Below are 12490 nucleotides of genomic sequence, written 5' to 3' on the forward strand. Positions count from 1 at the left end.
GAATTAAAGCTGTTCCTAATACATCTTTATGCTTTCCCTGACCTTCTGCTTGACTGTGAGAAATAAACTATTATGTCCTTGAAGTAATTTAGTTGCAAAGCATCCCATCAAAAGACTGCTCCAGTATGCCGTTTGAAAATGAGCCTGCTGGCTAACACACCACACTTAAGTGTTCTGCTAAATGTAGGGGAATGCATGGTGCACCATAAACATCTATCACATTTTAACCCACAGCTCTGGCTGAACACCTTTTTGCTACAGTGATCTAAATAGTCTTGAAAATTCAGTGATTGTAATGAAAGTCTGTCACGAAATCTAGGTAAGCACAGCAGAAATGAGTTCATTGCATGCCATAGTAGACTCCCGCATTACAGTAACTTCCATTTACAACTAGATATTACTGACAAAGAATTTATTGTTTATGTGCATTTAAACCTTTTTGCAAAACAGTCAAAGAGCAGGCCAGTCAGGTACAAAAAAGATGACAGGTAATCAGTCTCCTAGTTAGCTCAATGTGTAATATAACAGCCTGACTAGATCACAGAGGTTATAAGAGATGTATAACATACATTACATATTTTAGAGGAAATATTTTTCATCCTTTTTCTTTTTACCATGCACAAAACACAGCGTCAACTGAAAACAGTTTCTGTGCTCTACTGAAGCATTAAATAATAATAAAGGCATCTCTGTGAAAAATGAAGAATGAAGAAATAAAGATATCAGACTTATCAGAATGCATAAAAACTGAATGCTAATGAATGAAGCTTTTTGAAAATAGAATGTCGGGTGCACAAATCAAAGCTAGTTAGCACATACATAGCCTATAATCCACTCTGGCATTGACCTTGCCAGAGTTACAAGGGTTATTACATATATATGTTACTCTTAGTTTGATATACATTTTACGAGAGCCACACTTACACAAGAAATTATGCATTATGAAAGTCACGACTTTAGCTTTTGTATGTTTTAATGTAATGGTGGTAAAGTCTGGAAAATTCTACTTGTATTTTATTCTTGCATTCCTCCTATGTTATAAAATGTTTATTTAGTACAGAATCACATTCCGCAATTTGCATCTCCTTGGAAATCTGAAGTGTTCCAGGATTAATTGCTTCAGATTTGTTCCAAGTCTCATTCCATCCCAAGAACCTCCTAATTCAAGAATATCATTTCTGGAGCAGTTCCACAAACACAGGATGTATAGTCAGGTTTTTTCCTAATGGCAACAGTGATATTAATAATGTGATTACTCTCTGTGGCAAAAATTCTCTATATTATCATAGGCTTTAATAGGCAGCTTTAGAATTTGTTCTTACAGCTGTCACCCACTGATATATTCTGATGACTAAAGACAAATTTAGAATGACTAAATCACTTTAACAATGCATTAGAAGACATCTGATGAATGAAGTAGAATTCTCCCTCGGCGTAGCAACAAGTATATGAAATCAGAACATTTTTTGGCAAATGAAGCAAAGCTCCACTCCCACTTAAGGAGATTTTCACTCACTAATGCTTTTGTTTATACTCAGTGAAAAATATTTTGCAAAACCAGCAATATAATTGTTAATAATTTGACTTAGTGCCAAATAATATTTTAGTGAAGATTACTATCTGCAGATGTAAAAATAAAAAAAATACCTACACAGAGGCAAATGAAATATTTCATCCAAAAGAATATATTACTTCTTATGTGTTATCCAGCATTTAATTGGTATGTCTTCCAAGATAACTTTCTAAAGTACACTTCTCTGTTGCACACTGAAACCCATGGTTTGTTAAATTACACCCTCTGGCTAGCAAAAATAAAGAGGCAGTTTCTGTTGGCACAACAGAACCTACACTTTCAGGACAAATGTTGATGGGAAGGCACCTATAAGTGATCAGCAGAACTGAGACAGATATTATTTTAGAAAGACCTTGTTTTGGAAGTGATTAAAACAAAGGAAAAGAGTGACAATTTGTTATATTTCTATATCAAAGATCACACTTGCATCTTTTCATTCTAAAACCTCAGAATTTATCTAGTAATTAGAGATCCCTTTTAAGCACACTACTTGATTTTGCCATGAAATAATTTAAGGGACAGTCTTCCACTTCCCAACTTCCCCCCAAAAACCACCTGTCAATATGCAGAAAATAATGAGGAAGGAGAAAAATAATGATATTAAAAAATAAACTTCCCATTTTAAATATGACATTTTCTCCCTTTTCTTAGGCAGGCCTGTGCTTTCATCCATAACTAAGAGCCATGCACTGATTTTCAAAGCAATATTTCTCTGCACTCCAATAAGGTCATGCTCAAATTGCCTGTTATGCAAAACAGCCACGCAGAAACTATTCATGAGTTTTCTGCATTATCTGGAAATTTACTCTAGCTTTACAGATATTTAAACAAGATATGAAGCATTTGGTGTTAAAAATCAACACAGTTAAAATAGCAGTCTTTGTTAAGTTGCAACTCCTTCTTTACACTAACGAATAGGATAATATAATTCAGTCATGCTATTTATTTGTTTATTATTTGGAAACATATGCCATATATCCAGCGGAAGTATTGGCTAAAATAAGCGAACCTATGAATATAGACAGCAAAATTCTCACCCATTTTGATGGGTTAAGTACTATTTCCATTTTCAGTAACTGCAGTCTGAAGGTGTAGTTTACTGTAAGGAATGAAATTAATTTCCAAATTAGGACTTTCATGATACAGGAAAAAAAAATGAAAGAATCTCCATTCTTCTGCTAGAAAAGTTAATGGATTAGCCTTCTCACGGTAGGGTGCTCTGTAATGAGAGGGAGGACATGGAGATTTGAGCTGAACTGAAAGAGAGCATTCAAGGGTGATGAGAGTTTGGATTTAGCACTGGCACTCTTTACCCAGATACCTGCCATCTGTGCCAGAAGGCTGAGACGTGCATTTAGTGTTGGGTGCACACCAGGAAGACTCCATGGCCTCCTTGTCCATCTTCTGCTGTTTGGAACACACTAGCCCTCCCTACAGAGCCACTGTCGCAGTGCTGGCCGGCTCTCACAATGGGAAGCAACTGGTGAGAGCTCCTCGGTTGGAGAGGCAGCTGTGCAGATCGTCACTGCTGCTTCACATCCTAGACTTGTGTGGGGTGAGTGGGGAACTCCTGGAGATCTACTAGCAGAACAGTTAGCACACGAGCTGCATGCATGTGTCAAAAACATCCCCATCTGAGCAACAAGAGACCAGTGGTGAGACAGAAACTACCGTAGAAAAACAGGAAGAACAGACAGCGAAAGAGGGAAACCTAAAGCCAGTGTTTATCTTCTTGAATACAGAAATAAGGAAAAAATTCCAGAGTTTGCCTCCTGAAAGAAGGTAATTTGTGTTATGTCTCAATGTGGGGGAGGTTCTTAGATATACAGCAGCATCTTGGTATCAAAATCACCTACTTCACCAACATTTAAATGAAGTACCAGTTCATAATAATCTTTTCTCTTCATCTTTCCAAACTCCCTGGAAAGTGTGCCCAAACTCCCTAGAGTCCCCTGAAAAACCATAATAGTTTCCCTAAGGAACAAGTAAGAAAGAAAATACTACACTATGATATCTACTATTTCAAACAAAATTAAAATATCTACCTTTCCCAAAGAGGATGACAGCAGCCTTCTACTCTCTCTCGAGCTGGATCGTGAGGCATTTCTACCGTCACTCACTTCTTTTTCACATCTGGCTATCTTCTTTTTCAGTTTCTCTCTTCTTTGCTGGTCTGCAACTTAAGAAAGAGACAAATTAAGTTTGTCAGATCCAAATGGAAATCTTTTTTTTTTTTTTGTCCTAAACGATTTAAAAATGTCACAGGGGTTTCCTGTTACTCAGCGAAGTCAGACTGTTGTGATACGTTCCACTTCAAACATTCAGCAATTGTGAAAAATTACCTCTATTTTTAAAATAGAGGTAAAAATTAGAGTATCTGGTAGCTGAAGCTAGACAATATTTCACAACTACTAGAATACTACACAGAAATTCTAGGATCAGTGTTGTTCACAGAGTACTCTGCCCTGTAAGTCTGCACTCAGAACTCCTTTAACTGTACTCTCACCCAACTATTCAGCAAAAAACAAAATGTATAATATCAGTAAATTTGTTATGTACAAAATTCATGCTCAAACCATGGAAGAATAGACAGTGGTTCCCTAAGTATAGAAATCCACTGCAAAACAGCATGTTCATGCCTCGAACATAAACAAGCAAGGCAGACACTGCAAAAGGGCCACTGCCAGATCAGGAGGGAAAAAAGCTTATCAGTTTACACTGGTCTGCAGTCCAAGATCTTGTTCACACTGTCCCTGTAACACAGAAGAGGAGCTAGGCATCTATGCATTTTTGCATATTGTGAGTCCACAGGTGCCACAGGTGAAGAAATCTGCAAAGCTGAATAATCCAACAGAGGCTGATCAGAAACATCAATAATTTTGTTTCCAAATGGGAATACTGTATAAGCAAATCCTACATAAGTAAGCATATTTTTGAAGTCTGTATGCACAATGAAAACTGTTTTACCCTTGACTAGATTTCTCGTTCATTTACATAGACCCAAGTTCATACGCTACTGTATAATCTTGTCTGATATAGACACACAGACAGAAAGCTTTCACTGATTCCTTCTTCAGATGCATTATGTATTTAGATCGTACTCTGCTAGACCCCAATCTTCACACACATTACTACGCTTAATGCATGGAAATGTAAATACCTTTGCGGATTGGTGTGGTACGTTTCTCTAGACAGCTGGGAACCCCAGCAATGTGAGGACTACAGCTCAAGGGAATTTTATAACAACCTTTAAAATACATTTCTCTGTGTACATTAATTCTACAGATATGTTAATCTGTATGAATTATTTAAGTATGTGTGTTCATTTTATTAAACATTTCAGCCCCTTTTTGAACTAGAAATGATTCTTTCACATGCAAAATCCTTGCTCTCACTCCTCAGGGAAATCCATCTTTCTCTTTCTTCCAATTCTTACAACTGACATGTAAAATACAAAGTAATTGCTTTACAGTTGCTGATTTCTTCAGCACATTCCATTAGAGTACTTACAATATAAAGTTGCTTTTACTACTGGAAAGCCATTAGCTAAAGTTAAGATAAGCTAAATACTACAAATCTGAATAAAAAATATGCCTTGAAGGAAACAAATATACTGTACCATTAAATTAGTTAAAACTCAATATTTGTCTTGCTATACTAAATTATTATGTGGCTATTCTAAGTTACTATTATTTCTAATTGCATTTGTCTTAAAAGTCACAGCACACTCAGAAATTAGCTGAAGGTCAGAAGTTTCATATGTTTGAAATAAATAATTACTCAGGCTCAGCCAACAGAGTGTTTGTGTGCCTGTATAGAGGCTGTAAAAACGCACATCTTTCCTACTGTTGGGTAAAATGGTTGAAATGAGTGTTGAATTAATATCTAGTGAGACATAGTGAATGAATGACAGAGCTCTGCAATACAAAAATACAAGTTATAAAGAAGCATGAGTGTCTCATTCTGTAACTGCAGGTAGATGCCTGAAACAGAAGTTTCCCCACACTCAACAAGCTGAAACATATTACTGCCAGTTCTACCTATACAACATAGCTTAAGAGAAGTTTCTGGACAACTGTGAAGCAGTGTGACTATTAATGCAAAACTGAGTTCTTTTGCTGTCCTTATTCTGCTGTTTGCTTTTTAGCTTATACTTTACAGTGGGATTTTTCACATCTCAGTGATAGAGGATTGAGACTGAGATTTAACGTACCTGGACAGACCCTGTCTTTACTACTGGGGTTCAAAGCTGTAAAAGCTAACTTCTATGGATCTCCAGGACTGTTTGTTATCATTATTATTCTCAGCCAAAGCATGGCCTGTGCCTAAGTGTACTGAAAGAAAGAACAGGAAACATGCCAGGACGCTGTCTTTGGTTGTCAGAGTGACATACTGGGACTATGGTCGCCTACGTGGGAAACGTAAAGCCTTTGCCCCACACATTAAGCTCAGCTCAGCTAACCCAGGGTCTGTTCCAAGGCCATAACGTCATGCATAGGTACCACAACGCAGAGCAGGTATATGCAAAGCTCAGTGGCAGCATTTTCAGACTGGATCTGCTGTAAAAGCTAGGAACTGTAAAACCAGCAAATCTGGAACCAAGAAATTCTTCTGGAACAGAGCTAACATAGAGGTAAACAGATGACTAGATGCAAGTTAGGATAGTCCTGAGGCAGCCAGCAAGCAACACAGACAAGGGCAGGAGCACCAAAAAAAGAAAAAAACCCAGCATGCTGCCAACCTACCCTTACTTTACATGCCCATTCCCCAAGCAGGAACTGGAGAATCCAGTCTTTCAGTTTAGCTTTAGCTAGACAGAAAATGGTATCGTACAAATGGCCTGAACCTTTGAGGCACTTGTGCCTTTGAGGTACAAGTATAATCATGACTGTTAGGAGCTGAAAATACTTAACACTACCATACAGAGTCACATGTGCTGCAGCTGTGAATATATTAAACACACAAAGAATGAGACTGGCATTCAGGGACAAACATGCAGGGAGAAAAAAGGGAGAAAATGTGTCTGTTAATTAGATAAGGTTCCTCACTATCCTAGACATCATCTGCTTCAAATCAATCACAGGTATAGCATCTCTGATTTTCAGTGAGGTTAAATAAACTATGGATTTGACAAGACTGCCCTTAGCATACTGTCATGGATGAGCACAAAGCAAATACCAACTGAATTCATTACAAGCTACTTAATAATTTCACTGCAAACAACTTTATCCATACATTGGCTCCAGAAATCTACCATATTTGTAAAGTCAAATGTGGGAAAAATTCAAGACAATGTATGTATTTTGTTACAAGCAAAAGAAAAAGAAAAACTGTTCTTTTCATCTCTTCTAAAAAGGAAATACTTAGGAATATAACATACATTTTGTAGATCCAAATTACAAGAGTCTTTTAATTAAGTCTTAACAGAGATTTGATGTATCTCATTAACTGCTGTGCTGAAAATCACCATGAGGATTTATAATATAGCAAGGAGAGAATACATTAGATTATAAACAAAATACCAATTTTTGTATTTCAGATAAATTCAGAGTCTATGAAACTGAATTCTGTTACTTATTCCACTCACTCCAGTAATCTGTTCTGTTAATTCTGTTGGCAATGAGGGGAAGCATAGGAAAAACTATAAATTTTAGAAGTTAAAGTTTATGAAATGCTGATCAATCTAATACAGAAATAACACTTTTGCCTAAGCAAATACTCTTTTCACAAAGTCTAGAGTACGCTTAGAAAGCATAGATCATATCTTTACAATATATTTCTCAGAGTACTCCCTCTATAGGCTTGATTCTTTTCGCCTTAAGCCTAGGCTGCAGCAACATTTCCAGACAAGTGCTTAGAATTATAAAATCAATGCCATAAAACCTGGAAGAAAGAAAAAAAAAATCATACATATCACACTCCTAAGCAGTTTGAAAGCTCTGTGCACATAAAGACAACATGATTTGAAATGTAAGTGGTTGTCCTTTGCTCTGAATTTCAAGTTGCTAAATTAACATTTATCACATCATGGTACAGTTGGCAGAGTTAACCTTCAAGTTATTCTATTTTTGATATAAATAAGCTATGCCACATAACGAAATATTAATTTCAAAATACACCTAGACTGAAATTAAGTTTAGCTTACAGAACAGCATATCTCAAAAGAATTATCCAAAACTGACCATTTCCCTGTTGTGTTTTTACATCAACTGTTTTTACAGTAACACAGATCTTGATATTATTTTCCCTTATGAATTCTCCTAGATAAACAGTGCAAACATCAACCTCATTTCTGGTGACCTTGAAGCTACCACATATTAAAATGTCCAGCATATTAGATGTTGAAATTATTTTCATAAGCAAGTGCTTCCTTTCATATGAATTCTTCCTATCCAGCTTCCTACCTCTGTCAGCACAAATCTCCAGTACATCATTACTTAAACACATAAGGCAAATTCTCACCAAAGTCAAATAGAGCTTTGCCTTTGGGTGCAAAGTTCTGGTTTCTCTTAAGTCTAAATTAAAGTGTATTAACACAGAAATTACAATTTTCGTGATTCTAAGACACAATTCTGCAGACCTTTCTCACATCTGTTATCGGCGGCACTGTTTGTGAAATAAGGGAGTGCTCACCATGAGGAAAGGTGACAAAAGATTTATTAAAGGCTAGAGATTCCTCCAGCCTTGTTTGTATCAAGCAGAATGTTACTCAGAAAAGCAGTGTTTATATCAGTGGAGCTACTCAAGAAATATGATACTACTTGGCCAAGCTACTAATAGCAGAATCTGGCCATTGCTAAAGCTTGGAAATGAAGCCTAACAGTGAGACATGAATCCTTCAGAGGAATTCCAGAAGAGGCTAGAAGCACAGGATTATCCCAAATTTATCCACCTCTGATCCACACGGGGACCTCGCATACCACCTCGTAGATACTTCTGCAGGCAGCATGAAGAATACAGAAGCCTGTGCGCAGCCCACTGCAGCGAAACTGTGAAATGCTGCACCAACACTGAAGAAAGCTTCCGAGCTGGCTCAGGTAAACCTCAATCAATGTCTTCTAGAGAGAGGGCAGACTGGCTTCTAGGTGGATTAGAACGGTGGATTTTGTCCAAGGGCACCACTGGGGCACCCCCCAAGGACAATTTAGACATATTACACCAAGCTAATGCTGCGACTAAGTGGAAAACATGTAATTTTATTCCAGTTCTATGGTACACTAAGGCTATTTTGTGGTCTTCAGTAAAAGTGGAAACAGGTACAACAAGAATGAAAAAACCCTCCAGAACAGTGGGCAGATGTTAAAGCTGAGTAAATTCAACTAAAAATCAGATACACATTTTCAGTAATAAAGATGATTAACTACTGGAACAAACTACAAAGGGAAATTATGTTTCCTCTATTGCTTGATATTTACAGATCAAGATTACAAGCCTTTTTTGTTTTTCCATTTTACTGTATTCAGCCTGGTCACTGGCTTCAATATTAGCACTATCAGGTGAAATTTTGGTCTGCTTAACTCATGATATCTGACTAGATGATCTAATTTTTTTGCAACCACAAACTCTATGAAAAATGTATTTCTTGATGTATTGAACATGTTTCTTAAAATTTATTACCTCGCATAAAAAAGAAAACCTTTGTAAAAAGAAATCAAAATTATATATAATTATATAAAATTATAAAATTATATAAAATTATATAGTTAAAAGTAGAGATTGATAAAAAAATCTTTACACATTGGGTTTTCCTGCTCTCCAGAAATTAAGACTTGATAAATATGCTGGAATACCTTTCCAAAGACATATCTGAGTTCTGAAAACATAAGTGTTAGAATTACCTCAGTGTTTCCTTCCAAAGGACTTATTTTAGTTGCTTATAACTTTCACTTTCAAAAATGCATGTGTACAGACAAGACTCAAGAGAAAAGTTAAGGATCAAAAGCAGGGAGATTTTGTGAAAGATTCCTGTAAAACAGCAGCAATAAGAAAATACTTAAGCCTGCTTTTCATAGATCTATCCTTTTCATAGCATAAAGTATGGACAGGGATAATGCAAAATATGTATGTGTTCACCTGGAAAATTCAAATTCAAATATAGAATTACATAAGAATAACCATTTCTTCATATTCCTACTTGAACCGAACCCTTATCCTCCAAGAACTTAAAAAACAAAATTACTGATCAGTCTGAATCCTTTCCCCCTGCCTTCCCATTCAAGTTTCATCAGTGCTAAAATAGATTCCTACTGGGTACCTTCTCAGCATACTTTTTTTTTTTTTTTGGTATCAAAGAGACCTGCATTCCAAAACACTCTAATCACCGGGTTCAGGCTGTACTATCAATATGCTCTGTGGAAAAACCTCTAAACATATGGGTTGAAAAGTTAGTACTGTTAGAAACCAGGCATGTGTAGGAGCAGCTGTCTTACTTGGCATGGCTTTTGTCAAGTTTTCTGGCACAAACTCCATAACTACAGACTTCTAATGGCCACTGGTATCAATCAACATGCTTGGACTAATTCTGAACATAGAAGTTTCACATTTCAAGAAGTTTCACATTTTAACAACTATTTTAAGTCAATACAGCTGATCTAATACACGAGAACATGTTCACTGCTAGCCCAGTGGCATGGCAGCTTGCCCACTTTGTTGCCAGCTACGATAACGGGAAAAGAACAGTGGAAACTAAATCCACTTTAAGGACAGATCACATTCAGTTGTCCAGGGAGAATGCCAACTACAGTATCATGTTTAATTCTTAAACACTAATGACTGATTCATGGCAACAACCCCAAAGGGAAATACTCACCTGCTATTTTAGCAGTACATGGAGCATATTTTTAGGGGAAATTTTTTAACACTGTCTGCAGGAAATATGTTTTGCAACTCTATGTTGCTGATAAATCTTAGCACTTCAAACCAAAAATTTACCCACCCTTCCCAAAAATGTTTTTTGCAACAGAGAGGGGAGAAGGAAACCCTAATGGAATGCAGTAAGACAAAGAATACAAAAAGTAAAAAGTAATAATATGCTTCTGTTGAGGCAATGACAGGCATAGAATTACTGGGCAAATAAAGCTGTAACCTCCCCATGAAGCACTGACTGGATCTCAGTCACACTGTGGATATTCCCCTGACATTCAGTCTCATTGATGTTGCATCTGTGCCTGGATAAATTATACACCCCAACTCTAGCAAGAAAAAAGAAAGTAACTGGTTTGAAAATACTCTAAAAATTTTTTTCCTACTTTCTTTTCTCTTGCTGCCTGAGCTATTGGTTGTCATCTCCATATAATCTCTTTTATAAAAGACAGAGGAAGACACTGATCAAAGACACTACAAATGATATCTAGCACTGAGCTTTACACCTGAACTTTAATGTTTGGCAGAACTGTTATCACACTACTGAAATCTATAGTTATATAGTTATGAAGAACTATAGATACATAGAACTATAGAAAAAAACCCAACAACCCACCACTCTGATTTCAGGTAAGAAAACAGTCCAAATAATTTTCAATTTCTTTCTAAACACCTGCAATTTATAAGATTTATGCAGATACTATACAAGTGATTAGTACTATACGGAGATCTTAGTCAGATGACAAAACATATCAAGAAAGCAGATTAGAAAAAAAACATACCTTGACTATGGACAATTATTAATCTTCAAATGATTTTTATTAAGAAAGGATAATCTAAAGTAAATGGTAAAAATGCATACAGGAAAATCCTGGACCTACTGCAGTTCAGACAGTTTTGCTATTGACCTTCCTGGACCCACAATTTCAACTATGGTATCTAAAAACCTTATACTCCACATTCCAAAATTTGTCTTTTAAAACTGAATTCGCAGGATACATACTTTCAGGTGAATTCACTCCTAATCCTGGCAATGTTCAGATTGGACATCAGGAAAAATCTTTTTGCCAGGCAGATACTGTGGCTCTGGAACAGGTTACTCAGGTTGCAGAATCTCCATCCCCGGAGTTTTTCAAGCCTTGGGTGACCTGATTTAGTGTTGGCAAATGTCCTACCTTGAACAAGAGGCTAAAGGAGGAGTAAACGACCTGTAAAGGTCCCTTTTAACCAATATTTCTCTGATTCTATGGAAGAAGGACACAAGTTGAGCTTCTGAAACATTAGGACAAATGACAGTGCATACTGACTGAGTTGTTTAAGAGAAATCAGCAGATAGGAACCTCTATGTGGTAGAAAGTACCTCTTCTGAAATGCTGATAGAGCCAGCTAGCAAACTGTAACTTTCAGCCTTGTGCTTGGCAAGTGCTGAGAGTCCTAAACTCCAGTGAAATCAAATGTTGAGATATTCTCTCCCTCTTCCAGAAAAAAAAATGGGACTGTGTCTCCTACTGCAAGAATAATAAATAGTTGTAGCATTTTATGCAGACAATAATTGGGAACATTTTTCAACATGGCAAAATATAAAAACTATGTGGGTGAATATTCTGATAAAAAGATATTGCTTACATAAGTTTATTACTTTGCTTTCTGTTTTTCACTCAACCTTTCACTAGAGAACATGAAGAACTTCACAAAACAAAACCTGAAGACTGGGGCAGAGACATGATACTACCTTGAGAATCTACTTGGAGGAAAAAATACAACATTGCTTATTGCTTTTATTAAACAGATATTTAAAAATGGCAAATTCATTGTCAGCTTACAATTGCGTAATTTCTCTCAATGAGAAATATCAAGCAAACACACCATATGTTAGAATTGAGCTAAAACTACAGATAAAAAGCTCTAAACACATTGAATATTCAACTTTGAGAGACTGAGAAATAACTGTAACATTTGTTCAAAATTAATCCTGCGCTACTAACTAGGATCCCAGTCCTTGAGCTATAATGCTCAACTTCACTTTATAATCAGGCCCTATTTTGGGAGTATGAT

At 36.4% G+C, this 12490-nt stretch overlaps 1 protein-coding gene across 7 annotated transcripts in view; it reads right to left on the reverse strand.

The window, feature by feature from the left end:
- SPATA7 (spermatogenesis associated 7) overlaps nucleotides 1–12490 on the reverse strand; it is a 47192-nt gene that overhangs the window by 19331 nt on the left and 15371 nt on the right. For 4 of the 7 annotated variants that reach the window (XM_064512217.1, XM_064512214.1, XM_064512213.1 and 1 more), the window contains one exon: nucleotides 3619–3752. In XM_064512217.1, coding sequence (XP_064368287.1) covers nucleotides 3619–3752 — 134 coding nt within the window. Of the gene's footprint in view, nucleotides 1–3618; nucleotides 3753–4290; nucleotides 7125–12490 lie in introns of those variants that run through there. The other 3 variants (XM_064512216.1, XM_064512215.1, XM_026112238.2) reach the window with 2 other exon arrangements.

Source organism: Dromaius novaehollandiae, chromosome 5 (genome assembly GCF_036370855.1).
Source record: "Dromaius novaehollandiae isolate bDroNov1 chromosome 5, bDroNov1.hap1, whole genome shotgun sequence".
NCBI classification, from domain to species: domain Eukaryota; kingdom Metazoa; phylum Chordata; class Aves; order Casuariiformes; family Dromaiidae; genus Dromaius; species Dromaius novaehollandiae.